The sequence below is a fragment of the Capronia coronata genome, assembly GCF_000585585.1.
Source record: "Capronia coronata CBS 617.96 chromosome Unknown acBCG-supercont1.6, whole genome shotgun sequence".
NCBI classification, from domain to species: Eukaryota; Fungi; Ascomycota; class Eurotiomycetes; order Chaetothyriales; family Herpotrichiellaceae; genus Capronia; species Capronia coronata.
This window is the reverse complement of record NW_006912898.1, coordinates 1,786,055-1,798,751: the sequence shown is the minus strand read 5'-3', so window position 1 is coordinate 1,798,751 and position 12,697 is coordinate 1,786,055. Positions and strand designations below refer to the sequence as shown.

Genomic DNA, 12,697 nt, shown 5'->3' with positions numbered 1-12,697 from the left:
CGGCCCTGGTGCTCCACGTTGTTATGACTGTTTCGTTCGTCAAGCAGTTCGTATATCTCGAATCTCAGTCTATCCCGCTCGGTATTAACGAAGTCAGAGAATGCCTGCCACCAAGCCCGTTCACCTTAAAACCATGCCATCTGAAATGCGTGGAGTTGTTATTGGATATGTGAGGATGGAGGCAACCCGCGGGAATGGAGATCGCACATTGGTACCAGTAGGTATGTTCCTACACAGTGGACTGGTAACAGAGGGCGACGGGTTTGACCTGGCTTCATCACCACAGCCTGATATCCCTTCTTCGCGTCTTTCTCCTACTTCGTTTCCTCAAGTGCCTACATCTCCTACAAAGATCCCACTTACAGACTTGAAGGAACCTGCAAGGCCGCGGTCACACAAATCGCAGTGAAAATACCAGGCTTAGCTTTGCACAGTGGTAACACCGTGCATGCCCTTGAGATGTGGGCGCAGACTCTTCCGAGTGGTGAAAGTCGGCTCTAAGAAACATTGGTCCGCTAAAGGGCACTCTATAGGGCTTTCCAGATGGTCGTGTACCATGCTGCGTTCATCCACCAATGCATTTGTGCGCAACAAAACTGCACATATGCCCATTGGTAAGAGGACAAAGTCAGATATCATGAAGTGAACTGCAAAGGTCCAAACGAGTATTGAGCAGACTCATTCGAATGCCCTTTCGACGGATGTGATAGCACTTTCCATGAGAAGGCATCTCTGGCAGCGCATCAGTGGCGTAAGCATTACTGGTATGCCACGAAATACGCTGCTGGGTGCTCCGAGGATTCGTTTTTGGTATTTGAGACGTTCTTGGAATATAAGAATCAATTGGCTCGTGACAGATACTCGTCGAGAGACGATCCCGGGTCTTTGCCACAGTTTGGCAACATGGGTTTCAAAGGAGTACAGTGTGATCTATTGGAGCAACGGAATGAGACTTGAGCTTCCGAAGACAGTAGAACACACTTAGCGGTCGAGAATACACCTATCAAGGCCTCAGATTGTGGAGAAATGAATATGTCCCCGAGTGATAGGGATCACAGGTTGAAAAAAGAACTCATCAACAACACGTCTGAAGCCTCCAAAGACAATAAGCCGAATTCCAAGTCTGGGAAGGCCCTTGTCCGATCTTTACACCGAAACTGGGTTTGTGGCTACCTGTGTGGACTGTCAGCCAAGTTGCGTTACGCATACCGACACATTCACATGGCCCAATGGGGCAATATCAACGGGCAATTCGAAGGCAAGGTCGTGTTTTTCGTTAACCGGCCCTATACGCAATGGAACTTGGCTTATTTCCTATACAATTTGGGGGTCCCGTTTATAACGATCTGCCCGAGCACAACCGCAGCGGTCAAGTCGAAAATCCTGCACCAGTGGAATGACGCTAATGACGAGGTTCTCTTACTCATCTTGAACAGCGGGTCGGCATTATAGGGCATTAATCTCTCAACCGCATACCACAAGATCGTGGTTTCCGACATACCAGACAACATATCCACCCTGCTCCAGATCATCGGTCGTGTCCATCGCCTCGGACAAGAGCGGACACAATACATCGTGTGTCCGGCAGACGTATGATATGTGGATATATGCAAATACCTCCCTTAAGATACTCGAACAGATTTCAGGAGAGGCAGCTATCACGCATCGAACCATCCAACAGAAGGACTGTGAACAGATGGTGCTGGCCACACAAGCCATGACCCCAGAACAGGCGCAGGAACTGGCCGTGAGACTCCGGGATAATAACATCTTGGCCCAAGGTGAAGAGTACATCCGCCTGGCCGGTGGATTCCGTTGTTCCATTGCCGGATGGCGAAAGAAGGACCTCGCCTTTCCCCCAACTTCCAAGGCGAGAAGTTGATCAAGCAGCAGGGTGACAGAGTCCAGGATTGTCAATTCTGGGCAGAACGATATGTGGTATCTCATATGCGATGCAAGATAGCATCTTTGGCTCGTCCAACGTCTACATCAGCCCGGTCTGGTGTTTCTCTTGTCGACGGTAGTAATGAGTTTGTCATTGCACCATATCTTTTCATGAATATCGACTCCTCAGATGCGTTCATCGGCCGGGCCTAATCAGTACTGCCTGTCGCTCACCGGGGCAAACTATCAGACTTGTCTTGAAAACACCGGCAGGCTTTTGTCTGTTCAGTTCAATCATCAAAAGCCAACTGCTGTGCCAGTTATATATATAAAAACCCTGGCAACACTCCAACACACTCTTTCGTCGCCCCTGCGGCCTATCTCAGGAGTCGGGATCGAACCTGACCCTAACAAAACGAGGCTGACCTCTTTTTTTCCGAACCAGAGCCCGATTTTGGCGAGGCAAGACAAAGTGCTGGACCTGTTTCCGTGGCCAGAAGGTTTCAGATCTCCATGATAAGATGTCTATATCCCCAGACCTTCCACTCAGGAGGCATTACAGGACAAGAGTCCAAGATCCTCGTGGTGATTGGACTCTGATTGGAGTTTGATCCGTCCATAACCCAGATGAAACGTGGCGTCGACAACAGAACCCTTCATGTGGAAGGAAGGGTGCATGACAACATGCAACTGGCGCGGGATAAGTGGTCACAAGTGTTCTCGGGTGCTCATGAGTACTCTCGACTACATAGGTGTTGAGCTCGAAGATGCAAGAATATCTTCCTTTCACAACGTCCAGTTCAATCTCCTTTTTGGTTCCCAAATGCGGGTCCGGGCCAGGGGAACTCCCAGAACACTATGACTACCACAACTCTCCAGTCAATCCTGTCGTCTTCGAGATGAGAAGTGATGTCAACCACAATACCCGTGGGCGGTCTCTTTGTTGAAAGGTCGAAGGATATCAAGAACGCGGAGAAAAGAGGATTAGGCAATACAATTTGCGCTCTCCGAAGAGTCGCAACAACATTCCGAGCCGCACACTGGCTGCATACTGACCGATTCAGTATCTCAGCGACTTGTTGCCGTCGTCGTTACCCCTAACTCGACAATAATGGCTCCGTCTGGTGGTCCGCCTAAAAAGCCCCCTGGCGAGCCCACTCGCAGTCAGCGAAATCTTCTATGTCTATCCACCCCAGAGGTGGTTGAACTGGGTAGCATACCAGATTGCAATATCTTCTCGCATCGAATATGTCTTTCCTGTCTCCTATCACGCTTCTCGCGGCAATGGTGCTGCCGTAATGTAGGCCTTGCAGAAGCCCCAGGTGGGGGGCTGGACTCGCTGGGACAAGAAAGGTTCAAGGCTCCATGAGCCTGCCCCAAGTCTACAAAACCATCTAAGTTTCCCATTTTCGGTGAAGCGATTTCTGTTGCTGCCGATCTTGAAGGGCAATGCGACAACCGCCATGTCTCTGAAGTTGGACTCGCATTTGTCGACACTAGGGATCTGGGACCATGTGTGAAGCTAACGGCAATTCGCGTTGCCGGTTGGTCAGCACATTAACACCCAACATACGCCGTTGGTCGGTGGTCTGGGTGGTTGTATGTGTCTATGTGTCTGTGTCTCTGTGGTCTCTATGGTCTGGGGGTGAGAGCATTGGATATACTATACCGGAGAGGATTCAACGGCCAGCACGCTCGGAGCTCTGCATATAAGATACCATCAGGGGAGGACGAGTTCAGGAAGAGGTTCCTGATCGGTCGACCCAGCGTCGTCGACACGGGTTCCAGCCTGGAAGGCGGATATCGATTCCTTATCACAGAGCCATCTTCAACATCTGAACCACTTCATACAGGCACAACACCGTAACCGTCGAACAACTCAAAAGGCCAAGAAGGTGGAATGTCACATCATGCTACTCGAGAACGATATAATGGACCCGATGTTCCTTCCAGTCAAGCTTCCAAGCTTACATTCAGTCTCGATCTTACACGCCTTACTGTTACCAGTGATTTGAAACGACCAGACCTAAAGTGGCGCGGCGTTGTGATCGGTTTACGCATAGATAGAAACCATACAAGGTCATAGTGAGTAAGAGGATTGTGCCAGTGTCGATGTTTCTACAGCGAAACGTGATGGTCTACGGCTTACGAGACCGAAAAGACTAATAAGGCCGAGAAGAAGACCGAAAAGACTACCAAGGGCGAGAAGAAGACCGAAAAGACTACTAAGAGCGAGGAGAAGATTCCCAAGATCAGCAAGAGCGAGAAAACTTGAAAACTTGTGAAGTGAACAGGGACCAAAAAGACTGGGTTAAGGTTAGGGTGTCCAGCACCAACCTTCGGCTAAGAGTTCGGCTTGCGGCGTACAGTGCGCTGGACTGATACGTGGCCGGAACCGATCTTGAAGGATATAGTCCTGTATTGCTGGGTCAAAGAGGCAATAGCAGCCAAAGGGGTCGGATTTGGCCTATTTCATGAAAGAGTTCATACTCGTGAACCACCTCGGCAACAGTACTGCTGGCATGACTGGTCTTTTGTCAGCCCGCTCTTATTCAGAAACTGTTTGCTGATTGCAGTGGCAAGGATCCAACGTATACAGATATCAATCGTCTTCTCCACATATTATTGCTATTCCATTCATGACATGGCCCTTTCGATCTCCAAGGTTGACTCCCTCATGGAACCTTGATGGGAGATTGGTAGATATATGCGCTTCTAAGTTTCAACTGCCACCCAGCTCTTTCGTTCGTTGAATTGTCGTTTCCCACACCAGGCCGTGGTCAACCGCTGCAGGGAATGACTCGGTGTGGTATGGTAATACACCTACAAACGCCAATATTATGTGTCCATAACTGGCACAAAGCACCGGCCATGAAATGAAAAGTGTGCTATTGGACTATGAACAGTGAACATCAAATAGCCCTATGTGAGGACACCACAGAGAGTCAGAGACCATGAAAAAAGAAAAGAAGAAAAACCCGAGGGAAGTGAGTTCATTTTTCGTCATTCATTTCGTTAGAAACGGTCCCTCACACTTTCATGAGAAGCGGAACCGACAACATCGGTGCCCAGAGGAAATAGTCACCAATATCATCCAACAGACCCTGCGGTTTCGCCCCTGTCATACGATTGTCTCCGGTAGCAGAGACGGCCATCTTCTTGGGGTCCCACCCCAAGAGAGTCAGTCCGATATCATCAGTCCACGCCTGCACAGCGAGGTCGGCCACGGTGTCGCCCGTACGTGGATGATTCCATGCCTTTGACACCAGATCCCATTGATTCCCGCCCATGCTGTCGTCTGGTTCCAGGGGCAGAAAGCTCTCTGGGTCAGGGTCGAATTCCTTGAATTGGAAATGCGTGCCGACGTCTTCGACTTGGGCCAGTTGGAACTTGAATGGTGGCATTTTGTCGCCCGTAGAGACTTGGGGGTCGGGTTTGCTGATCGAGACGCCGCACATGAGGTAGCGGGTCTTTTCTTTCGCGCTGTTCAGCAGGCTGTCGCTGTTTTTGTTATATTATGGATCGTCGTCTGCGCTATCTGTGAGGGAGATCAGGTAAGTTGAGTGGAAAGTCTGTCGAGAAGAACAGGCTTATGACAATATTGAAATGGGTGGGCTTCACAGAAATTAAAGAAACAAAACAGAAACGTATACTTACAAGGTCCCCATAACGCCGCAGGTAAGTTTTTACACACTGCTGAATTGTGCTGCCATATAGGGGTCGTGATCGGATCCCCTTCTTCTTCAACCTCCATCAGCAGGTTTGAAGGTGGTGTGACCGGTGTGATGTACACATTCAGGGAGGATGCCACTTTTCCTGCATTGTCTCCCATGGGTCTTGCGAAAATGTCCACGGCCGTTCCCTCCACCTTGTCTGTATGCTCCGGTGGATCTGTCGTCTTGCTATCAGGTAGCATGGTGTTGACGTTCGCATTGTCAATGGCGAATTTGCATGAAATCTGGAATGTGAATGTCGCTGCTCGGACATACCACTTCCCTCCACTTGGTGTGGACTTGGAATCATTCAGAGGATAGAGCCCCTCCAACACGGAGAAGACATGGCATTCTTTGTCATCGCCATCTTCATCTGTAGACAACTCTTCCACTCTAGCCGGCTTGGGAGGTGCCGTCAACATTGTCGACATGGCAGCGGACTTCTGCAGATCTGCTTGTCGGACCAGATCGATGAACTCCAGCACCGTACGGCAGAAGGTCTGATTCCTTGTCAATGAATGATATCTCAGCAAAGTCTATTCCAACATCCTTGCTCATCGCATAGGCGTCAGGAATTGGCTGCGGTGTGTGTGTGTGTGTGTGTGTGTGTGTGTGTGTGGATCCGTTGATTTTGACACAAAAGTACAAGCCGAGGGCACTCGGGGCAAGAGGCAGAGAAACCAGGCGCTTGAAGACGATTCTGGATAAATTGCATGGGTAAGCTAGTCTAGAAGGACTGTGTGTGAATTAATCGACACTTCTAGGCTGTGACAGGAAGCACTCCATGCAGGACATTCTGGCAGACAAGAAGGCCGACGCTGGAAAAATGCGCACTGTTTATGATATTGAAGAAACTATCGATTGCCCATACATCCACCATTAAACTCATAGTCGTGATCGCCTACCGGCATGGCCAGTTCTTGTCCAAGTAGTCGACCTCAATGGATCGCAAGCCTTAGTATTGATCGCATCGAAGGGTTCGAACCACGCCTCGGTGAACTGAACGCCACCGTCCTGGATATAGAAGATGTGAGTGCCGTTGTCATCGGCGACCACGCTGATGCCCGAGCTGGGGTCAACCTGGGGAGCAGATGGGACAGCTGCTGCTGGGTTCCAGTCGTTATCGGTGGCCATACGATAGGTCCTCTGTAGCAAAAAGTGTTTGTCGACAAAGTACAGATAGATATCCAGACCGGCTTTTCCATGATCGACTGCGCACACTCCCAGAGGTGTGAGGACCTATCGTCTGGTGTTGGAGATGATTTGAGCTGAACACGTTTAGCATGGAACTTGGAAGTTCGAACCCCAGGCCCTGGAGAGGTCGATGGGCTTGTCTTACGGCTTTGGTCAACCACCTTCACCGAGTTGAGGTTGCCACCGGTGTCTTGGAAAAACAGGATGGCCGGGCTCTTATCTTTCGTGGTGTAACATGCGGCCAATCTGGATTTGGCCCCGGCCGAGCAATTAGTGAGCATTTGATGACCCTGGGCGCCAAATTGGAAAGAATATTCCCAGATCTCGGGCTTGTCGGTGGTGCCAGAGCCTTCCCTGAGGGCGACAGGCAGTTAGCTTTAGTTCCCATGGGGAAACACCCATGTTGACGCACTTGAGGTAGAAGACATATCCGTTGGTTTTGCTGTTGGATGTGGCAGCAACAGCAGGATACTTTCCAGGATCGATTGAGTCAGAAAGGACATTGATGGGGTTGAGAGTAGGGCTCAGCAGCGACATTGCGGACTTGGCGTTCCTGTTGCTATCTTTGTAGCTGATGATGCCATACACATTGATCTGGTGTCCGGCTATGTCAGACATGGGCACGGTCTGTCAATCAACAGAGGACGACTCACAGTGTTGTCGAATCTCACAGCGGCAAAGTCACCTGGGTTAACGATCCGACCCTCATCGCCATTATCGTTGTAGGGTTGAATTGCCGGAGAGCCCAAAGCCCGATGCTCGAGGGCTAGATTCTTGTTGTTGGTGCAGTAGAATAGCAATGCCTCGGTTGGTTCAAGGGGATTTCGAGTGGTAGCAAGAGACATGATGTATGTATCAGCTTAGGAAAGTGTGGCAGGTGAATTTGTCTGGGTTTTTTGTCCAAAGCCCAGTTTGATGGTCGATGCTACAAGTTTATATGTATTTCGAACAATCCGCCGTAGGTGAGACGGCAGACTTTTGACGTTGACGTTGATGGGTCAATCACCATACGGGACCTACTTACAACGGCATCAATCGTTATCCAGGGTACTTGGGCCCGGTTGGTGATCGTCAAACAGACAAGTGAGGAGGCTGCATACTCTCACCCGGTCTCAGACTCCAGAGCTGTTACTGGATTGTTCTCGACCACAGCTGGAGCGAAACACAGGGGAATAGCAATGTGATTGACATGGATTGAAACAAGGGTTGGCCCCAAGGGTTTGACACCGTTTGGGCATTACCGAAATCCTCAGCAGCACTTGTGTCTTTACACATGCACAAAAAGCCAGCATGTACAGTCAGCCATCTTCCTTCTGTATCCGGCAGGAAGGATCCACTTTTGACATCTAATCCGGAAGGCGGGGCTCAGGACTAACCCGATAAGTTCACCACGCTAAAAGAGACCCTCAGGGGCTCTGCTGTTGTAATTACATCTGCTCTGCCTATAAGCACATTCTTCTCATAGATGGCAAAGATACCACTGCATGGCGCTCCAAACGTCGAGCTGAGGCATCACGGGTCGACAGGTGCTCAGGCCTTGCAAAGATCTGCACGTCTCGACTTTCAGCTCGAGCACTAACAACCTCATTGAATTGTCGAGCTGGATATAGTTCCCCGCACATTCGCTTTGAAGCACCAAGACTAGTGCAACATAGTACGTTGGGCCATCACAGAGGCTCAGCCAGCCCCATTCTCTGGTATATATCTGGCCAGCCCTAAACAGCCGGATATCTGTAAGCCTACATGGACCCTTAGCTTCCCCTGTTGGCGTAGGGATCGCTATGTGCAATTGCACGTTACCAGGTCTCAGACCGTTTGTCGATTTTCATCCCCCCTGGATGCCGGAAACAATCAAATTCAATCATGGTCAGCTCCTCTCAGGAGTCAACGGATTGATTTCGAGGGTCCCATCCCTCCTGGTTTCCGACCTGCTTTTTCTTCACCCCGGAAAGGAACCGCTGCTGTGTTGGTTCCGTGCAGTGTGCTCATACTCACAGGTTTACCAAGTGCATTTCTATCCGATGAGACTTTCCAGAGGTCGTGAGGGACATCCAGTCTTGAGGGAGATCAACAATATTTGAGCCGTCGGCCCCCTTAGGACTGTTACTACCCCATCCTCCCCAGGTCTCATCATGCATCAGAATAGCCATTCCAATCTCAACCCACCACGACATCTATTGTTCCGACATGCCGCGCGTCTTCTGAACGCCAGGCTTGATGTCCAAGAAGACCAAGTTCAAACCGGTTATGAATACTTACGATCTTACTACATTCCTGGACTTCAAGGCCGGCCCTATACCATCCACGTCGACCAGCCGATCCAGGCCGGTGCTGAATCAACGACTCTCTCGAGCGACCAAACTTTCGAGGTGGTAGCTACAAAGTATACTCTGCCCAAGAATGCCATACATTCGGTTTATCCACCTCAGGGCCACGAAGACGGTATTGAGGTCCTGCCGCATGTCATCTTTAATGACCCAACTCTTCCATGGGAACGGGTGGGCAGTAGCAATGCAGACGACATCAAGCCAGATGAACCCCATTATGATGATTATTTTGGGAGGAACCGGGTCCCCTGGCTTGCTTTGTTGGTATTCACCCAAGGTGAATTGCAAATGGCAAAGGCCGACTTGGACAAGGACACGGGCATATTCAGCGGGATAGATGAATTTAAAACAGTCTCCGTCGAGCAGAGTGCCATGTACACGGTCAATATGGCGATGGGCGATGTCGGCTTGATCAAAGATTGTGTATCACCCATTACAAAGCCCGACCCAAACATCGAGAAAGACGCACGCGGCGACGTGTTATTGCTTCCTCGAGCTCTCTTTGGTAGCCTCTTCACGAAATTCGATAAAGATGGGAAGCCAGAAACCACCGCTCCTGATGTCTATCCCTATCGATTCCTAGCTCACAGACGAGACATCAACTCTCAAGGGATGACGGTTTCCGGAACAGCAACGATAGACGACTCCGGGTCTTTTGGTGTCGTTCATTCGCACATGTCTGGGCCATTCTCCATCACGCAGCCCCCAGCAGTGTTTGTACATTTGCTGTCGATCGAGGGTGTCGAGCAGATGAGTCCTTGGCCAATATCATCGGAGATTCGATTCGTGGCCATGTGCTCCTTGGCCAGTTGGAGCTATATCTGTCTACCACCAGGCACCCCGAACGTACAGGACCAGTTTCTCATCTTGGGGAAATCTTTGGACCTTCTGAGACCGAAGCTGGAAATCGAGGATGCAAACAAACTTCTAGCCACAAAGCCTCATGGTCCCATGCTCTTACAGCAGCTCAACAACGGATACTCGGTCTCCAGATACCGCACCCAAACCGGAGAGACCACAGCTTGTTTCATGAGAGGACCTTTCATTCCCGATGATGTTAACCATCCACTAAAGCCTTGGTGGACGTCTCTCTCGACGTGCGGCACTGATCTGCAGATTCTTGATCAGGAGCTGGGCCTGATGGATATCAGTTACTCCAGCGCATGGCAGCTTGGGAGGACCCTCGCGATTGCAGACCAGGCATTCACGGCCGCGCTGTCAAGGCTGAGAAAGGCGATCCTCGATCAGGCCATGAACGATGCGCAGAAGCAAGCGCTGCAGACGGTGACATCCTTCAAGAGTAAAGACGACTTGCTCCAGAGCATCTCGCATTCCGTCGCCACGATTGGCAGGCTCCACAAAACCGGGCTCTTGCAGAGCCCACATTCCATGTTCAATAGGTGGCGCAGACCGCCAGTGAAGCCTCTCGATTTGTCCTATCATGGTAAGGACATTGCACCATTCAAGCCGGCAGCTCTCGACCAAGCGGCCCTGGAGATAGCAAGTACCCCTGATGCCAAAGATCCAACGCAGCCCTCCGACACGCCATATGACGAATACGACACCCCGTATTCGCCAGACTGGATGCTCGTCCTCCGCTGGGTCTAGGACCGAATCTTCTTGGCCAGCATACTCTCACACTATCTGATCACGGATGCCTCTCATGTTCCGCCTGAGAGCTTACGCTTCTTCAAGGTTGATCCCAATTGGACCGATGCGCTGATTGATGGCGCTCTCAGTCTGGCAAACCACATCGACCGCGACGACGACAAAGTTCGCTGTGCAATGAAGAAAGCAATCAACAGGTTCCTGTCAACTCCGACCTCCAACCTTCCCCCAGACCTCAGCTATCCACCTCCAGTACCCACGTATGGGTGTTACATTCGTTCAGAGCTGGTTACCAAATTTCCCTATCTGATCGTCGAGACAGAGCCGAAAGTAGCAGGTGACCACTCACCGATTCTCCTCCGCCATGAGGTCGTAGACAAGGGAACCATGCTGTGTCTGTTTCCCCGGGCACCCTCTTCCACCGAGTTTGCGAAGCTCATCTTTACACAGCCACCACATCAACAGACATTCATTGCCGCTGCTAAGATTGAGCCGTCTTCAATCACGATGGACTATAGGAGGGCATACACGGTGTCAGACCCCAAGGATGACAACATGAAAGAGCCGATTCTTCCAAACGTCTCATGGACAAAAGCCGGGCCAAAGTGAGTAGCTTCTTGCCGTGCAATCCTGTTCCTTCGGCAATCACGAAGCTGACACCAACCAAACAGTGATCGCCCTCTCAGCTATATCTGGGACCAAGTCGACAAGCCAACCCAGAAGACATATGAAGTGAGACGCTTGCTTCTCGACAATCTTGCCCCCGATGTCCGCACGACACTGCACACGATGATGCCGAACAACTGGTTTTCTGACGACGTAGCCACCTCAGCCTTGATGGCCAACCAGTTGAACAACCCGGCCTGGTCGCTTGAAATCGATCTTTCCACCAAAGCAGTCCTCTCCCACTTCAGCGCTTCAACCGAAAATGAACAAAAACCACGAGTTCTGCCTCTCTGTCCGGCAAAAACGCCTCCCCCCGTGTCGAGCAGGATTCGTCAAAGCGAACCAAAACTCTCCTTCACCGTGCCGGCCCATCTCGACAGCAGGGCCCGAGCTATCCGTCACACTCCGCTACCAGTCACTCATCCACCTCCCCATCACCGCATGACCGACATCCTCCCGCCAGACTTCAAATTCGCGGTCCCCAACGTCGGAGATGTGCCTGAAGACCCAGCCAAGAAGCCAGTCTTGAACTACTTCTTTTGGTCCGCCGATGTCCCCGGCACGCCCGCCAACCCTGGCCAAGTTCCCATGCGTGCCGACATGGTACCGCAAGACATCATCTTCAGCATCCGCATCCTGCGGAACACATTCAACTACCATTTGCTATCCATCCAAATCACCATTCCTTTGGGCAAGCCGCTGCAGAATTTCGCAGATAACCCTGGTCCTCTGACTAAGCATTACACGGGGCCTGGGGAGACCATGTTGTCCAATCTGCGGTTTAATCCTCTGTTAAATATCTCAGACGACAGAAATACGTTGGTCATCCGACTCCTACCACGCAGTACGAAAGGATTCGTCTTGCTATCTCAACAAAAAGAATTGAGCTTTATGTCGAGCGGCGTGGCGGTCGACTGCAGTCCGGACACTGTGCCGTACGTGAATGTGAGGCCGGACATCGTGGAGGTATATCAGGGGTATACTCAGCCTCCGCAACAGGATCCACTGCCGCTCATGGTTTTGGGACATCCTGCTGCAAAGAGCTGGACCAGTGGAATCATGCTCGAGACCTCGGCAGGCAACAAGTATGAGGTGCCCAAGGGGTCCGGATCGGAGGAGGGATACGAAAGCGTCATGCTTGACGGATTCGTCGGCATCAGAGGGCTCTGGTGTTGCGCAGAGGAGACTGTTGACCGCTTGGGCGTTGTCTGGTCAAAGTAGTTAGTATATGATGTTGGCAATTCAATACAATGTAAATTCAGGTCGAGTTTCATGTCAACCATTTGCGCTTTGAATGGGATGGCA

General features: G+C 50.9%; 2 protein-coding genes across 2 annotated transcripts; one reads left to right on the top strand and one right to left on the bottom strand.

Annotated features, from left to right (window-relative positions):
- Nucleotides 1–4,913: 4,913 nt before the first annotated feature.
- A1O1_07318 (uncharacterized protein) lies at nucleotides 4,914–6,028 on the bottom strand (the record flags this gene model as incomplete). Its single annotated transcript, XM_007728190.1, has 2 exons — nucleotides 4,914–5,385; nucleotides 5,538–6,028. 2 exons carry the CDS (start codon nucleotides 6,026–6,028, stop codon nucleotides 4,914–4,916), a joined length of 963 nt encoding a protein of 320 aa, XP_007726380.1.
- A 2,895-nt stretch (nucleotides 6,029–8,923) lies between these two features.
- On the top strand, nucleotides 8,924–12,613 carry A1O1_07317 (uncharacterized protein; the record flags this gene model as incomplete). Its single annotated transcript, XM_007728189.1, has 3 exons — nucleotides 8,924–10,686; nucleotides 10,747–11,331; nucleotides 11,398–12,613. 3 exons carry the CDS (start codon nucleotides 8,924–8,926, stop codon nucleotides 12,611–12,613), a joined length of 3,564 nt encoding a protein of 1,187 aa, XP_007726379.1.
- Nucleotides 12,614–12,697: the final 84 nt, after the last annotated feature.